This window comes from Rhinolophus sinicus, linkage group LG05 (genome assembly GCF_036562045.2).
Source record: "Rhinolophus sinicus isolate RSC01 linkage group LG05, ASM3656204v1, whole genome shotgun sequence".
Taxonomy (NCBI): Eukaryota; Metazoa; Chordata; class Mammalia; order Chiroptera; family Rhinolophidae; genus Rhinolophus; species Rhinolophus sinicus.
The window spans coordinates 137,881,820-137,899,358 of NC_133755.1; the positions used below are offsets into that span (position 1 = coordinate 137,881,820).

The following is a 17,539-nucleotide window of genomic DNA, read 5'->3' on the forward strand; positions in this document are numbered from 1 at the left end:
AGTGAGGCCTTCCCTTGACCATCCAATAAGAGAGTAGCTCTCCTGGCACTTAGTTTAATTAGATTTTTCTTTCTCTTTCCTTTTTTTTTTAAGAGCACATTATCATCTGATATACTACGTATTTATTTTTTCTGCCTTCCCTTCACCACCACCCCAACTTGCCCAGCAGAATGTAAGCACCATAAAAGTGAGGATGTTAATTTGTTCACAGCTCTATCTGTAACTCATAGAACACAAAGAATGAGCTCTTAAATGTTTACAGAGTAAATGAATCTTCAAAAGTGAATATGCCAAAACAGGAATGTAGTTATTTCTATTTAAGGTCTTCTTTTGTCATTCAGTGACGTTTTAAACTTTTCTTTATATGGGTCTTATAGTTCTCATTTTATTCGTTAAGTTTTATGAGTAAAATTATTTTCCCTTTATATTTTTGACGGAATGCTGTGATTTGTATATGTTGCTCTTATATCCAGCCACATTTATCTGCTTAAGGAATTTTCCTTCCATTTCTAGCTTATTATGTTTCAGAAATAAGCACACGCAAGCCTTAACCTACTTCAGGGCTCCTATCATATCCACTTCTTTCCTACTATACTCTAGTCACAAAGTAACTTTTCATCATTCTGAGCATACCATGCCCTTTGATGTAATTGTGACAGGGGACTGAAATAAGGGGTATTAGTGTGATACCATGCTCTAATTTATTTTGCAGCCAAAACCACCAAATTTTCTTCTAAGAGAAGACAATTCCTACCAATGTGTGTAACAGTGTTTTCAAATTGCAGGTAGCAACCCATTAGTAGCTCATGGCAATCATTTAAAAAGCTAACCTGTAGAATATCAGCACGTATCACACACAGTACGGTAAGTACTGGATTAGACAAAATGTATTTATGTTGATGACATGTATGGTGATGACAAAATGTATTTATGATGAGTCAGTAAAAACCGCTGGAAATACATTGACATCTGAGATGTACTGGGGAAGAGAAACTTGTCAGGGGTGTGAAGGGGGAAGGTGGAATAGGAAGATGAGGGAAAAGAAGGAAGGAACGGCAAGGAAGTTCTAAGGAGTATTATCCAAGTGGGTCAGCAAAGGCATCAATTGGGCCATTAAAGTAGCCAAGAGAAGGAAGCCAGTTCTGAGGAAAAATTAGAGACTTCCTCCATCTCTCATGAAATGACACTGAACTATTTGAAAAAGAAATCATATTTTCTTTTACCTATTCAAGATAACTTTCCAGAGAAGTATTCAATATTGAGATTTGGAATGTTTTGTTTTAAAGTTCCATTACAAATAATTCTTACCTTGCTCTCTCTTTCTAATTCACTTCGTAGCCATTCAAAGTCACTGTATCTTCTTCTAACAGTAGATTCCTTCAGCTTGAAAATAGGCAGATTTGTCTGCAAGAAAAAAAGTCATTCCTAAATTGAAGCATATTACATGGACTTCAAAAAAAGGGAGGGGATCTATATGTCAAATTAATAATACAGCAAGCCTGGTTACCTTAATAAAATCATAAATTTATTGAGGAGCCATTTTACCTCCAACAAAATAAAACTTAGCTGTTAAAATAGTATGTTATTTACACTCGAGTACAACTTCCAAAATGCATGTTTGCATATATGTCATTATGCCCGAGGTTAGTTATATAAATAAAGGTCATTTTTTTCTATTTCAGCGAGGTGTAAAAGCATCAACTGAAAGGGGTGAAGATAAAGCTAGCTCTAATTGCTATCCAGTTTAGATAGCACTTTAGTATGTAATGCTCATACGGGAAAGAGACCTGAACTACTTTGAAATATAAAATATTTTGTTATTATGACTAGATTAGATGTTGCATAATGAAATGAATAAAGGATTATTTTTAATGGTCTTCTTTAAAAATACCAGAAAATCACCCTTAACCACTCGTAGGAAATTAGGAGTCATACACTTTACATCAGGTTCATAGATTCAGAGCTTTATAGGCTGAAGGCAAGTGTAAGAACGGAAAACATAATGCCCAGTACTTTGAGGTTACACAGGAATGGAAGAAAACTTTCAGAGACTGTCCTTTACAAGATTGCAAAGATCATTTCTGTTAATTTCTGAAGTTAAAGTAACAGGAAATATTTCCATTATCTTTTACTGATCCCTAAAAAAAGAGAAAATATACTTCTGAATCCAATTAAAAATGGTTTATGATTAAGGACAATTAGCAGAAGCTGTTTACCATTACAATTTTATTGAGAATAGATTGTAAAACACACGTAATATTACAAAGTTTGTAGGAGACAGAAATGACCTAACGGTTAATGCCATAGCATACTGAAAATGCTACCTAATACTACAGTTAACCCCTGAACATGGGTATGAACCGCGCAGGTCTACTTACAAGCAGATTTTTTTCAATAAATATACTGAAAAATTTTGAGATTTGCGACAATTTGAAAAATACTCACGGAAAAACCATGTAGCCTAGAAATACCAAAAAAAATTAGGAAGTTATGTATGTCATGAATGCATAAAATGTATGTAGATAGTAGTCTATTTTATCATTTACTACCCTAAGATATGTATGAATCTATTATAAAAAATTAAAACTTATCAAAACTTACACACACACTTATGGACCACACATGGTGCCACTGGCTGTCTAAAGAAATGTAAAAGATTAAATCATAACTGCAAAAAGTTAACTGTAGTACATACTATACTACTGTAATAATTTTGTAGCCACCTCCTGCTGTTTCAATTACACTAGGCTACCATAAAGCAATCATTTGCTGCTGCTTCATTATCAATGCATGAATCACACCTGTAAATAAATATGAAATTTTCACAGTATCTTTTCATTTTTGATGTCCAGTGTGAGTAATACATATAACATCTACAGTGTTTTGTATCATGTAAGACAATAATGAGGCAGGTGCTGACAGACGATTCATCTTGTAAACAGATGACATGCACTTACTGTATCGATACAGTACAGTACTGTAAATGTATTTTCTCTTCCTTATGATTTTCTTAGTAACATTTTCTTTTCTCTAGCTTACTTTATTGTAAGACTACAGCATATAATACATATAACACAAAATATGTGTTAATAGACTTTGTTTTTGGTAAGCTTCCAGCCAACAGTAAGCTATCAGTAGTTATGTTTTGGGGGAGTCAAAAGTTACATGTGGATTTTCAACTGTGTGGGGGGGGGCTGGCACCCCACCCAATCCCTATGTTGTTCAAGTGTCAATTGTATATACTCAGATTATATTTGGTCCTTAATTCAGTCTTTGCACCTGTAGAACTGCAAACTGCTTTACAGATGAAAAGAAAAAAATTAAGTGCCACCAGAAGGAAAGATTGGTTTCCTATTTTGGATATAGGGACATCATCATTATGTAAAATCTACTCACAAGAAAATTCCAATCATTTGTTAAACTTACTGCCACTAGTAATTGTCCTTTAGTTAAAGAAAAGCTTTTTATTCGGGACCTTAAACTCATTTTTTAGTGGTCTAAATTTTTTCCAAAGTGTATTAACTTCTCCATGTTGTATACCTTATAGCTTGGATTCTTCTACAGATGCTATTGGGCATAACACTGTATAGGTTTCAAGCATGAAACCGAATCTCACAAGAGGTTTAAAAGCACTTGAATTTTCTTTCCCAGGTAACCACAACATTTGTTCATTGTATTAATGACTAAGAGCAAATTGCACCTAACAAGACTCTTATTATACTAAAAGTCAAGCTTATATTTAGAGATGCTGGCTTGCTGTACAGAGAGGTACTCTCATTTCCCACAGGGAATAAAATTAGGTCCCCTGGAGAGTAGGATGATAATTCCCAGAAAGAAAGCACTGGATTATTTCTCTCTAATTTCATCCATTGGCTTTTTAACCAAGTTCACCCTTCCGCATTAAAATATTAAGTCTTTGTAAGTGTCTAAAGATAGAAAGGCCTTTACAGAATTGTTTTCTGCAGGTGAGATTTTACATTTTGAATTCCCTCCTCTCAAATTACTTTACAAAGAGGATTAGCTGCTCTCTTTATTCAATATGTTAAGATCAAGCTTGTGAAAAGAGTTCCCTAAGAATTTTCATACTTCTGGGTACGGAAGTCTATAAAGTTAATCTCTGAAACAACATATCAAGCTTACAGGTACAATGTTGAGGGAAGAGTGCCAATTCAGCTCATTTTACCTTCCATTTTCCCTTTTGAACTTTTGACACAATCATGATTATATCTGATTCAGTTTAATAGAAGGAGAGTGGGAGGGGAAAAAATCCAATCCTTTCTATGATTAGCTAATAGTTTGATAGATTATACATTAAAAAAAGGATCAGAGTTAAAGAAAATTCTTTTGTTTAGTTTTCTCAGCTGGCTATGATTTCTCTTTATGAAGACTGCGATCAAGTTTTGATAAAGTCACATCAAGTAATTCTTAATATTATTTGCTCATTACATTTAGCAAGTTTGCCTGCTAAAATCTTCCTGATCACCACAAGGGCTTTCAATTCAATTTGATCAAAATGCAAATGAAAAATGCTGAGATTTTTTGTTTAAGCCACTGAACTATCACTGTTGATTACAAACTCTTATGATAGGTCACTTTCAACTTATTTAACCCTTATAAAATACTCTATTTCGAGTTTTTAAAGAGACAAGAGTAAGGATAATAATTTTTCCCTAGTTTTGTGATTCAATTATTAGTTTGGAAGCACCTATAATAGGGTGTACTGCTACATAAGATGGGGAATATAATGAGGAATAAGATGCTGCCCTGACCTTCATGAAGCTTACAGTATATTGGAGAGGTTAGAAGATAAGCATATAAAAAGTTAAATCTATGTGGTTAAAAATACCATACACCATAAAAACAATGTTGAAAGACCAAGAACAAATTATAGACAAATAATCTGCAACATAAAACCAAAGGATAATTTTATTAAAGGTAAATAACTCAGAAACCAATGAAAGATAAAGTTGAATAACCTGACAAAACAGGCAGAATCCAGAAAAACTAATGGCCAAAACCATCCAACTTCACTCACAAATATGCGAGTTAAAACAGTAAGGTCCCATTTTCAATTATCAGACAGGCAAGTATTAAATTTTAATAGCCAGTAACAGTGAGGGTAGAGCCATCTAAAAAGCCTGCTAATAGTAAGGAAAACCTGGTACAACCTTTAAGGAGGGCATTTTGGTGACATCCATCACTTTTCTTAAATTTATTTTTTAATTACAGTATAAAATGCTATATTAGTTTTATGTGTACAACATAGTGATTAGACACGGACATACCTTATGAAGTGATCACCCCTATAGGTCTAGTATCCATCTGACACCATACATAGGTATTATATTAGATTGGTGCAAAAGTAATTGGGGTTTTTGCAATTATTAACCTTTTAAACTGCAATTACTTTTGCACCAACCTAATAATATTATTGACTATATTCCCCATGTCACTCCTTTAAAAGCACGTATCTTTTGAGCCAACAATTCCACTAGGAATTAACCCTACAAATATTTCCATACATTCAAAAAGATATTGGTGCACAGTTTACATTAGCATTGTTTATGTAATAGCAAACAAACAAAAAAACCAAAAACCTAATAAAACTGTTCAAACATAAAATGAAACTTTAGGGGCCGGCCCAGTGGCTCAGGCGGTTAGAGCTCCGTGCTCCTAACTCTGAAGGCTGCCGGTTCAATTCCCACATGGGCCAGTGGGCTCTCAACCACAAGGTTGCCGGTTCAACAACTTGAGTCCCGCAAGGGATGGTGGGCAGTGCCCCCTGCAACTAAAATTGAACACGGCACCTTGAGCTGAGCTGCCGCTGAGCTCCCGGATGGCTCAGTTGGTTGGAGAGCATCCTCTCAACCACAACGTTGCCAGTTCGATTCCTCAACTCCCGCAAGGGATGGTGGGCTGCGCCCCCTGCAACTAGAAAATGGCAACTGGACCTGGAGCTGAGCTGCGCCCTCCACAACTAAGATTGAAAGGACAACAATTTGACTTGGAAAACAGGCCTGGAAGTAAACACTGTTCCCCAATAAAGAATAAAGTCCCATTCCCCTTCCCCAATAAAAATCTCAAAAAAAAAAAAAAAAAAAAAAATAGAAAAAAAAAAAAAGAAACTTTATACAGCTTTTATAAAATATAACTCAGCCACAGACTGATCAGGAAGCCCGTTGGAGATATGTTAAGTATAAGAAGTTTTAGAACAATATATATAGTATGATACCATCTGTATAATAATAATAATTTAAAAGAAAGCATAAAAGAATTGATTTGGCCTGTATTCTTTTAACACGTGGAGTCAGCCATACTATAGGAAGACAGATGAGAATATGAAATAGTGTGAACTACATGGAGAGAGGAAACAAATATTTTTAGGAAGTTAGTCTTATATATTCAAATCATAGGACATAGTGAGAAAACCGAAAAGGTTAAATTGTGCCCTGTATGGCTATGGTATCTACCTATAAGCACCAGGAATTAATAAACAAATCTAAACAGAAAAATATCTTTGACACAAAAGAAAAAAAAAAAAAAAAACAACAGAAGAGAGAAGATACCATGGAAGTAGAAGCCACAGAATTGGAGAGATTAGCTGTGTGAACAGGTGAGCATTAGGAACAGTTTGGTCCTATGCTCACTACAAAAAAATATTTTTTTTCTAACTGTGCACAGTGAGGTGTTCATGAGACTTATTGTGATCATTTCACAATGTATACAATTATCAATAATTATGCTGCACACCTGAAACTAATATAATGTTGTATGTCAATGATATCTCAAATAAAAAAAAGTTGGTTCTAGCTCGTTCTAAGATTGATCTACTTGAAGAGTACAGACGAGAGTCAGACTAAGGAGGCAAATTATAGCAGAAATCCCTTAAAGATCTTACTTTGGACATCATTTAAAATGTTTATAGTTATCTAGAGAGAAATAAAGTACTGAATTCTGAAATTAAATGTAAATCAGACTAAATAAGGTTACCTTACTTTAAGATGACTAAAACTTCTCAAATTTAATAGGCAAGATTTAGTATTCTCTCATTCTGATGTTCACATTTCCCCTCAATTTTAAGAAAAGTTACCTTAGTTGCTCACGCTGAGCATAAACTAGAAGCCATTACTTTCTTCCTAGCTACTGTTCATTTTACCTAACACGTAAAAGTGTCCAAGTCAGCCATTTGTATGAAGTAACATTTGTAGGAAATATTTTATTTGTAGGAACAATGACCCGAGATAGGCAAGATCAGAGACAAGGAAAACTGAAGTCTATCATCAGGCTAGAACCCTAAACTAAGGCACAGCGTTCATCTATTTGTGTACGTATTTATTATAAGTAAATGCTGAAGGTGAGTTTGAGTAACCTTGGTCTATTTTAGACTTTTCAATTTTGCTCAGTTCTGCAAATAATGTTTGCATTATTTTGCATTGTCCACAAAAGTTCTGCAAATAATGAAGCAAATGTAGAGGCTCCTATAAATGTTTACGTCAACTACTCTCATGGCATCCATTTAAGAAATCCAATATTAACAATTTAAAGCTCTATCAGGGCTATGGCCCAAACTAACATTTAAGAAGCAGAAAATTATAGTTCTCTGCTCTTCAAAAACTTGAGTTGGTTACCTGGAATCCATAAATTCAATAAAAACTATTTTATTCCACATTCAAAATACACCTTTGTTAATCATGATAAGCCAAACACTAGTTAATTTGTTACCATGATTTAAAATTTCTTTGGAAAACTATAAAGAAAGATTGTCAAGGGAGGCAGAAGCTGAGAATACAAGAATGTTCACATCTGCTACTAAAAGAAGCTTTAAAAATAACATCTAAATATGGGACACATGCTAAAAAGTCAGAGCAAAAAAAGTCAGTCCCAAATCTCTCCTCCACATCCTACCTCTGCTACTGAAATCAAAGACTATGGTGGTCCTTCAGCCTGATAAGCTGCAGAATTGTTACCTGGGTAGCTTACAACAATTTAAGTGGAAGTATAACACAAATATAGAACCTGCACAAATACATTAAGGGTACAGCTCAACAAGTTTTCAAATGGTAGTAATCTGCGTAGACTTGGAAAAAAAAAAAAGAAACAGTCCTGAGGCCTACCTACCTCAGATCAGCAAAATCAGCCTCTAGGGGAATGGTCCCTTTAAGAAAAAGTTCCCCAGATGACTTATGCATAAGTTTTGAAACTTACCATACCACATCTGACTGGTTCAAAAGATCATACAACAAGGCTTTAAAGCAGTGTTAGAGGGAAATTTATAGCTGTAAACATCCACATTAAAAAATGAGAAGTATCTCAAATGAATAACCTAACCTTCCACCTTAGGACACTAGAAAAAGAACAAGTTAAATACAAAAGACATAGAAGGAAATAATAAAGACCATTATAGAAATAAATGAAATAGAGAACAGAAAAACAAAAGAGAAAATATAAATGAAAAACATTCAATGTTTCAATTAAAGAAATGGGAGACTTTAATCAAATTGGAGATTAATTTTAATATATTGTTTTACAAAACATTTGACACATAGTCATAGTATTCCTTCTATGGGAGAAGAAAATCACAATCAGTAACCCTACTCACTTTCTCATTCTTATCTTCAAATCTCACAGATTCATTCAGTATAAAAGTGTACACTTTGTAATATTCTGTATTAGGATAGTGGTTAAGAGCTCAGTCTCTGTGTAGGTTCAAATCCCAGCAATGCCACTTAGCTATGTGACTTAGGCAAGTTAATCTCTCTGTTTCTCAATTTGCTTATCTATAAACTGGGAATAATAGTGAAACTATATCAAAACAGATGATTTAGAAGTTAAATTAACCTAGATGAATTCTTTTCTACTATTTGGAAAATCATACAAAGGATAATTATCTTGAAAATAAATAAGATTCGTAATGCTGGGAGGCCATGTTCTTATAATCCTATCTCATACAGTTGTTGTGATGAAACAAGGTAACACATATAAACACACTTAGAATTTTACCTGGCACACAATAATTGCACAATAAGTCAAAGTTATGTTTTTCTTACATTATCCATTTTGTGTCTTCTTAAAACTTAGCAAAAAGTTTTAGTATTGTAATAATCTCCCTATACGTTTAAGCAATTGTTATTCTTGTTACAGTTGTTTTGTAAATCTACGGTTATTTTTGCTGGACCATTTGAGAATAAATAGCAGATATCATGACCCTTTACCACTAAGTACTTCAGTGTGCATTCTCTAAGGACATTCTCTTGTATAACAAAACGACGACCAAATATAGGACATTTAAATTTGATGTACAGTCCATATTCAAATTTTAACGGTTGTCCCAATAGTAACCTGTAGAAGTTTTTAAAAACCAGAAAGAATCCCATTAAGAATCAAGAACTTCCCTGGTTATATCTTTAGTCTCCTTCAATTTAGAACAGACCTCCTGCCTTTTAGCCATTCAAGACGATGACAATTTTAAAGAGCGCAGGCCATGTATCTGAGGTATATTATGAATCTGAGTTTGTCTGTTTCCTCATGACCACTTTCACGTCATGCACTTTTGACAGGAATGTTCCTAATAGCAGAAATGTTGAAGCCGTCTCAGTGCGTCCCATCAGAAGGCACATGGAAGTGGGTCCTATTATTGGATCATTCGGTTAAGGCCAAGTTAGCCAGATTTCTCCAACGTACAGTTACCTTTTCTTCCTCTTTATAGTAAGTTTTTCTTATTCTTGCACTTGCCCTTCATAATAAAATTTAGTGTCATTTGGAATTTACCCAGCTGAATTTAAAACTTACAGAACTGTCAAAGCCCAGGAAGAATTCTGCTTCTTGGAGAATCGTATTTTTAGGTGAAGTTATTGGCCTGACTTGAACCATTAGGAGAGAGGCTGGCTTATTGCAGGAAAACCCTCCTCTCTGCCAAATACACTGTGAACACGCAGATGTGTAAGTACATTATGGCCACAATTTGTTGATTTAGTAAACAGAATTAGAAGAGGATTTATAGTCTACTGTGCTACAATGGAGCCATGGATATCTGTACTGGCCCTAGGAGAAATTCAGGGCAACTTGCACCTTCTGTGCATCTTGCCTTTAAAATTGCAAGAGGAGATTGTTATTTTGTGTACCTCATGAAAAGGTGGCTGACTGATTACGTAAGATACCTGGGACATTCAGAAAACTAGAAAAGAACAAGACTAAAAACCTGAAGAGACTGTTCAATATTATTTTGTTGCTGTTCATTTGTTCTAATAATGTACCAGAAACAAAACTCCAAAGAGATGAAATGTTATGAGATGTCTGTATGCCTGATACTCTTAAACTGCTATTTATATAAAAGAGAAACCTGCCATTTCCCACAAAATAATACTAATCACATGGGGTAAAATCATCAGGAATCCAAATGGACATTATATACTAAAGAACAGACTTTTGAAACCATGGTACAGAGCTCTAAAACAAGTGCTCCCTTCACGTCTAAGCAGAGGAAACGGCCACATTACTGGTCTCCAAAAAGCTGGGTCTTACACACTTACACAGGCTGACCTATTAAAGTCAGCAGCTCACAGATACCCTATATGTAACCTGATTATCACTGATAGCCAAGCAGAAAACTAAGCCTCAAAATGTGATCACCTGAATATAGCTTAACAATAGATATTAGAAAAATGTTTACTAGGTGTTTCTAGTATTTCTTCAGATAGTGTCACGTGTACATTTGAAAAAAGAGACTGGCAACGACATCAAAAGTATACTCAATAGACCATACTCTATTCAACCAATCCTAAGAGATGTAAATGGATGCCCCACTACAGTTCTCATTAAACGGTTGCATTTCTCCAAATATCTACATCTAGAGATAAAGGATAAGCTGAGAAGTGCTTAAGCTATTACCTCTCCCTTCAGTACTTTTGATACTTGTTTTACCCAATCTGGAACAGCATGAATAACGGGAGATATGGTTTATAACCTAGATGAACTCTAAATATGTCTGGGGAGAAGTCATTTAAGTGAAGAATAAGCTTTTAGTCTGGTGAACCTTTGAAATGTAGATTGTCACTAAGCCAAGGTATTTAGTTTAGTTTCTTTCTTTTTTTAAAAAAAAAATAAGGACATGGCTTTCCAGTGATACAATTTCCCGTTATTTTAAAAGAAGTATCCTTTATGGTGTAATTTCCAAAACAGTAGAGAAGAAATTATCCAGACTGGTTTAATGCATAAACCAAGTAATTCCATATATTGTTCCTCCTTTGTCCATACTCTTCATTTGTGAATTGGCAGCAAGGCTCACTTGCGAGCTCGCACAAGGCTTTCAACGAGCAACCTTTAATGGACTTGTGCAACAGTAATTCTACTGTAAAGAAAAATTTGCTCGCAATAGTTCATGAACATTTACATAATCCTATAGGCTTCTACTGAAAGAAAACTGCCTAATAGCCTAGGACCTTTTTTGAACAATTTTAAAAGTACAAAATGATTTATCTTCCCAACTTCCCCTAATCATAAGAATTGCCTCAGAGTTTTAAACAACCCCCCACACCCGCACAGCTCCTAAAAAATCTCATTCAAATTAGTCTGGGGTGGAATCTGAAAATCAGTATTTTTAAGTGATTTTAAGGTGCGAGAACCACTGCCCAAGACTGAGTTACATGGAAAACCGGGGGCGCAGAAATCTGTATGCTCACCAAATGATTCTAGTGTAGCTGGGACAGATATGGGCAATATCTTACCTCCTTAAGGATAGTGATTTGGAACTAACACTATGAGAATACTGAACTGGAAATGGGATGCAAAGTCATTATAAGTATAGCTATGATGTGGAAACCAGTGAAAGAAGATTAGTTAAGAAGCTCTATTCAGTGTTATTCTAAACGTCTATACATATACCGTGTTTCCCCCAAAATAAGACCTAGCCGGAAAATCAGTTCTAATACGTCTTTTAGAGCAAAAATTAATATAAGACCCGGTCTTACATTAATTTGTAGTAATTATAAATAGTTATAGTAAAATAAGACCCGGCGTTATATTATATAAGACCGGGTCTTATATTAATTTATGCTCCAAAAGACGCATTCGAGCTGACTGTCCGGCGAGGTCTTATTATCGGGGAAACATGGGAGTATCAGGCACATACGGACTACAGGGAAGTAAAACAATCACCATCCTCAAGAGATACTTACAGCATGAAATGGGAGTGGGGGACAGCTACAACCATAATTCATCATAGACCTTTACTGTTTAGATAAAAGGATAGAAACTTGTATTAATCAGGGAAGAAATAAAACAGATACAAAACACATATATATGAATTAAGTTTGCATGGTAGGCTCATAAAAATTACCCTTAAAATTAAAAAAAAATTAGACTAGTACATGTTCATTTTGATAATACCCTTTCAGTCTTTTATATATACAAACTTTATTTTTATTTAATATACTTATATTTGCTTCTCACTTGCTATAGTTAACATGACTGCATACAGACATTACCTACATGAGAGGTGATGTAGTACAATGGTCAGGCACACAGCACTGGAACCAGACAATCTGATTTTTATCCCAACTCCTCCATCAACCAGCTATCTGACTCTGGGGGAAATGCTATGATGAGAGCTAGATGAAACCTGGATAGAGAGCCAGGGAATTTATATACTTTCTATAGGACAAACCCCCAAAGGTGAAATTACTGGGCCAAAGGCTATGAACGTTAAGGCTTCAAAATGTCCTCCAGAGAAGCTACTTTGCTGTAAGTTGAAGACGTACCTAACTGTAGTAGGCTATTAGTTTGGTGGCCTACAATAAACCATGGTCCTCAGTTTCTTTCTTTTTGTATCCTCTATTATCTTCCTGTAACCTCTCCCAAATCGGCTTGGCAATTGTGACTGCCTTTCATCAATGGTATATACTGGCAAATATTTGTGAATTGGGGCTTGTCCTCGTGGGACATTTGTTCATTAAAACATTCCCTCTTGGAACCCAGTCACCATTACTCTGTTAGAAGTCTAGCTATCCACACGGAAGAAAACTCAGCACCTGATCAACAGCCCCAGCTGAGCTCCCAGATGGTAGCCAGCACTAACTTGCCAGCCAGCCATATAACTGTCATCTTGGAAATAAATCCTCCAGGCCCAGTCAAGCTGCACCAGCAGATATCGAGAACAGAGATAAGCTGTTCCTTCTAAGACCTGACCAACCGCTTAATTGGGATAAAGTGAATGTTAACTGTTGCTTCCATGTTTCCCTGAAAATAAAACCTAGCTGGACCATCAGCTCTAATGCATCTTTTGGAGCAAAACTTAATATAAGACCCGGTCTTAATATGAGATGGGTCTTATATAATATAAATAATATACTATAAATACCAGGTCTTATATTAAGTTTTGCTCCAAAAGACGCATTAAAGCTGATGGTCTGGCTGTATCTTATTTTCAGGGAAACACGGTATCTTAAGCCACTAACTTTTGGGGTTGTTTATTACACAGCAATAGATAACTGTATCAGTAACTTGACTTTGGTAGAATCATGCTAAACAAGCAGCAGATTGAGAAGATAGTATTTCATATATAAAAAGTGGTACTTAAAAAGTACATATAGACTTTTTAAAATGTTATCTTTAGGCTGTTTACTTTTTTTGCTGATTAGCTCTTGACTATATTCTGAGTAGCAGAGGTTCCCAGAAAATCCATAAGTGCATTGATTCTGGATTATTCAGCAAAGGAAGTATTCCTCCATAACTTAAAAAGTTGATAAAATGAACTGAACTGAAGTTTTTCTCACGCTAAACAAAGGCAAGGTTTAAAAATAAAAGTTGCAGGGGCGGCCGAATGGCTCAGTTGGTTAGAGTGCGAGCTCTGAATAACAGGGCTGCCGGTTCGATTCCCACATGGGCCAGTGAGCTGCACCCTCCACAACTAGACTGAAGACAACAAGCTGCCGCTGAGCTTCCGGAGGGGCTTCTGGATGGCTCAGATGGTTAGAGCGTGACCTCTTTAACAACAAGGTTGCCGGTTCAATTCCCACATAGGATGGTGGGCTGCACCCCCTGCAACTAAAATTGAAAATGGCAACTGGACATGGAGCTGAGCAGCGCCCTCCACAACTAGACTGAAGGACAACGACTTGGAGCTGATGGGCCCTGGAGAAACACACTGCCCCCAATTAAAAAAAAAATAAATTAAGAACAAAAATAAATAAAAGTTGCAATTTAAGATTGAGTTGCTTTCTCTAAGAATAGATAGTATGAAACAGTGTGTCACCTATATTATAAAAGAATGAAGCTGAAGTGTTTCTTCGATGAAATATTACCTAGAAAACTATAAAAAGAATGAATAAGGGTGTTTAATGAGTCTTAATTCTCTAAGACATGAGTGCTACCTATATTAGTAGACTCCTTTCTCTTCTAGTCAGATGACCAGCTATAATAAGAACTAGCCAATATTAAACACCACATATTGACAGCAGTGCCATTACAATACTTTATTTCTTACCAACAAAGAGTGATTATTGTTCTAATAACCTGCAAGTACTCAAATCACTAACATAAAATCTGTTTTATTAGAAATGGTAAGTAACTCTCTAAGAATCCTGAGAACACAGGTCATAAGAGGAATTGTAACTTGTCATTAAAGGTTTAAGACACACATAATTAGGTCAGTATGACTTAAAAAAAATTTCTGGCTAGCATACATTTAACTGTTGGGTGTAGTCAGTGTTTGACGTGGGGTTGGAGAGCAAGGCATTCCGGTTCTTTTCCTCACCGTTGAAGTTCATTTCTGAGTACTCTGTCTCACCTCCTTCTCTTCATACTTCCCTTCCTTGTCCTCTCCTCTGAGTTGTGAAGTTTGTAAGAAAAGGAAATCACTCCAGATCCTTCACCTTTAGCCCTCCTACTTGGAGTACAGTAAACAAGACATTTTAAGTCATGACATTTATAAATACTAATTATGAAGTCTCATAAGCCATTAATGTTACTTAGAATGTAAGTCCACAGCACAAAAGGCATTAACTGAGACTCTACCATGAGCACTAAGTATATGGACATGGGCCCTGACTCAACAGACTTGCCACAGACCAGGAAAGGTCAGTGTAAGTGAGGAGAGAACTACGGATACCGGAATGCCACGGGGAAGTTTCTGAAGACAGTACACAACTGGGGCGTGCACTGTTATGATAGACATGCATGCACACCCTTTAAGGCTAAAAGGCTTTAAAAGCTAATAGAAAATCTTTGTAAGTTTACTTTTATGGCTGCTTGCACCATTATGTATCAAAAGTTTTCAAGTTTAGATGTCCAACTTTGTAGATGAAGAGTTTAAAATCCCTCACATTCATGGTTATAGCCATTAAGCTTGTATCTCAGAGACACTTAAGGTTCAAACAATTGCTATATCACTTTTAGTGGTGAAATTTGCTGACATGCCACATTGTTGGGGGGAAAAATGCAAGCAAATACATAAGTGTGTTTAAGTGTGTGAGTGTGTGTGTATGTATTCATTTATTCTGTATTTCCTTTGTATGATTTAAGTTTAACATAATAGGAGCTAATCACAAATTTGTGACACCATTTCTGATTCTTAGAAGCAATAGGAAACAGATAAATTAGTTAAGCAGACCTGGGTTCAAGCCCTTCTCTGGAACTCATTAACAGTTCAACCATGTGAAATTACTTCCCTTTGCTAAATCTGAGTTGCATCATCTTTAAAATGAAGATACTGCCATTTCAATAATTAAATAGCAACTAGTATTACCTCACACGTATTGTTATTGGATACTTAGTGTAGGGTAAATACTATGTCATACATCACATTTAATTGTCTTAAGTTTCATTTTATGGCTGAAGAACCTCAAAAAGAGGAACTAAGTAACTTGCTCAAGGTAATATGTCTACTAATAGGCAGAGAGAGAGAAGATCGAACCCGTGTTCAAGTTCAAAGTTCATGCTCTTAAGGCACAATATGATTACAGTACCAGATACAAAGCAGGTACTAAATAAAGCTTAAAAATTCTACTAAGCATTTAATAATTAAAATATCTCAACAACTACTATGTGCAAGGAGCTATGTAACACTTGGTTAAGAGGCTTTCAAAAACATTTGAACGTTAAAAGCATAATAACATGAGAAAGACCCCCCTCTCTTGAAAATACAGAACCTAAAATAAAGGTGTAACGTAAAAAGGAAAGGGTGGAGATGCTGGAATGGTGGGGTGACAGGCTTGGCAAAGCCTCTTCCCAAAAAATACGATAAAACTACACAAACATGTCAAAACCACCATATCAGACTCTGAAAGTTGGCCAAATACATATAACAAATTGAACAGCGTTTATTCAAGAAAAACTACTGAACTTCAGGTAAGAACAGTGGAAGTCTGTGGTGGTTTAGCCATCCCCCACCAGCTCCATCGATGGCCATTTTACCAGCGTGAGGCAAATTCTGACAACCAGCACCATCACTGCAATTGGGGGATCAGAGTGCCATATGCAGGGCTATTGTTGAGAACAATAGGGATCTTTGTGGCAAACAATTGAGGAAGGCCATTATAGCAGCAGCCTAAGGTTGCAATAATAATTGAGGCAAAAAACAAACAGATTTGCCAGAAGTTTAGCAGGATATCCAGAGAATGGCAGAGCTGTGGTAAGCCTTGATGTGCTGCCATCTATCCCTGGTGGTTTACAAGGCTGTGTGCTTGCACAAAGCTGTATGCAAGCTCAGGAAAGCCTGTCGCGGACCCTAGTTATCTATACATAACTGGCTAATAGGTCTTTCACAGATACAGTATAGCTATGGACATGAGATGACGTGGCACAAAGCAAAAGCTGGAACAAACTTGTAAACTGCCTATAGTTTGAATTCATTCCCCAACCTGCATACAAATCCAGGGCAAAGGGCAGAAGCCTTACTGGTTCGAGGTGTTTATGCACCTCTGACCAGTCACTGGCTGACCACTAAGCTGTGCTGGTCAAAGGGTGACCCCTAGAAAGCCAGGCTTAAAAAAATTAAAACAAGAATTGAAAAATCAAACAAACAGACAAACAAACAAACAAAAGATCAGATTTCAGCAACTGCCCACCACAGACTTAATACAGACAATTCCTTAAAAAAAAAAAAAAAAAAAGATACAGCAACATTCTTCTGGAGAGGAGGGGCGTAAAAGTGATCTAACTCAAGAGTCTCTAAGTTATCATCTAAAATATATTATCTAAGACGTTCAACTGAACAAAAAAATTATGAAACACACAAAGAAATAGGAAAGTATAACCCATACATGGGAAACAAAACAGTCAATGGAAACTATATCTGAGGAGGTTCAGTTATTGGACTTAGCTAACAAGGGTTTCACAGCAGCTATCAAAGAACTAAAGGAAACCACGCTTAAAGAATTCAAAGAAAGTATGATGACAATGACTCAGTGAATAGAGAATCTCAACAAAAAGAGAATCTCAACAAAAAGAGATAATGAACTAAACTGGGATTCTGGAGTTGAAAAGTACAATAATGGAAATGAAAAATTAGCTGTAGGGGCTCAACGGGACATTTGAGCTCAAAGAC

General features: G+C 35.8%; 1 protein-coding gene across 1 annotated transcript in view; it reads right to left on the bottom strand.

Moving 5' to 3' along the window:
* The window catches only part of SNX3 (sorting nexin 3), a 40,495-nt gene that overhangs the window by 7,655 nt on the left and 15,301 nt on the right, over positions 1-17,539 (bottom strand). The window contains exon 2 of the mRNA XM_019735072.2: positions 1,309-1,404. Coding sequence (XP_019590631.1) covers positions 1,309-1,404 — 96 coding nt within the window. The remainder of the gene's footprint in view (positions 1-1,308; positions 1,405-17,539) is intronic.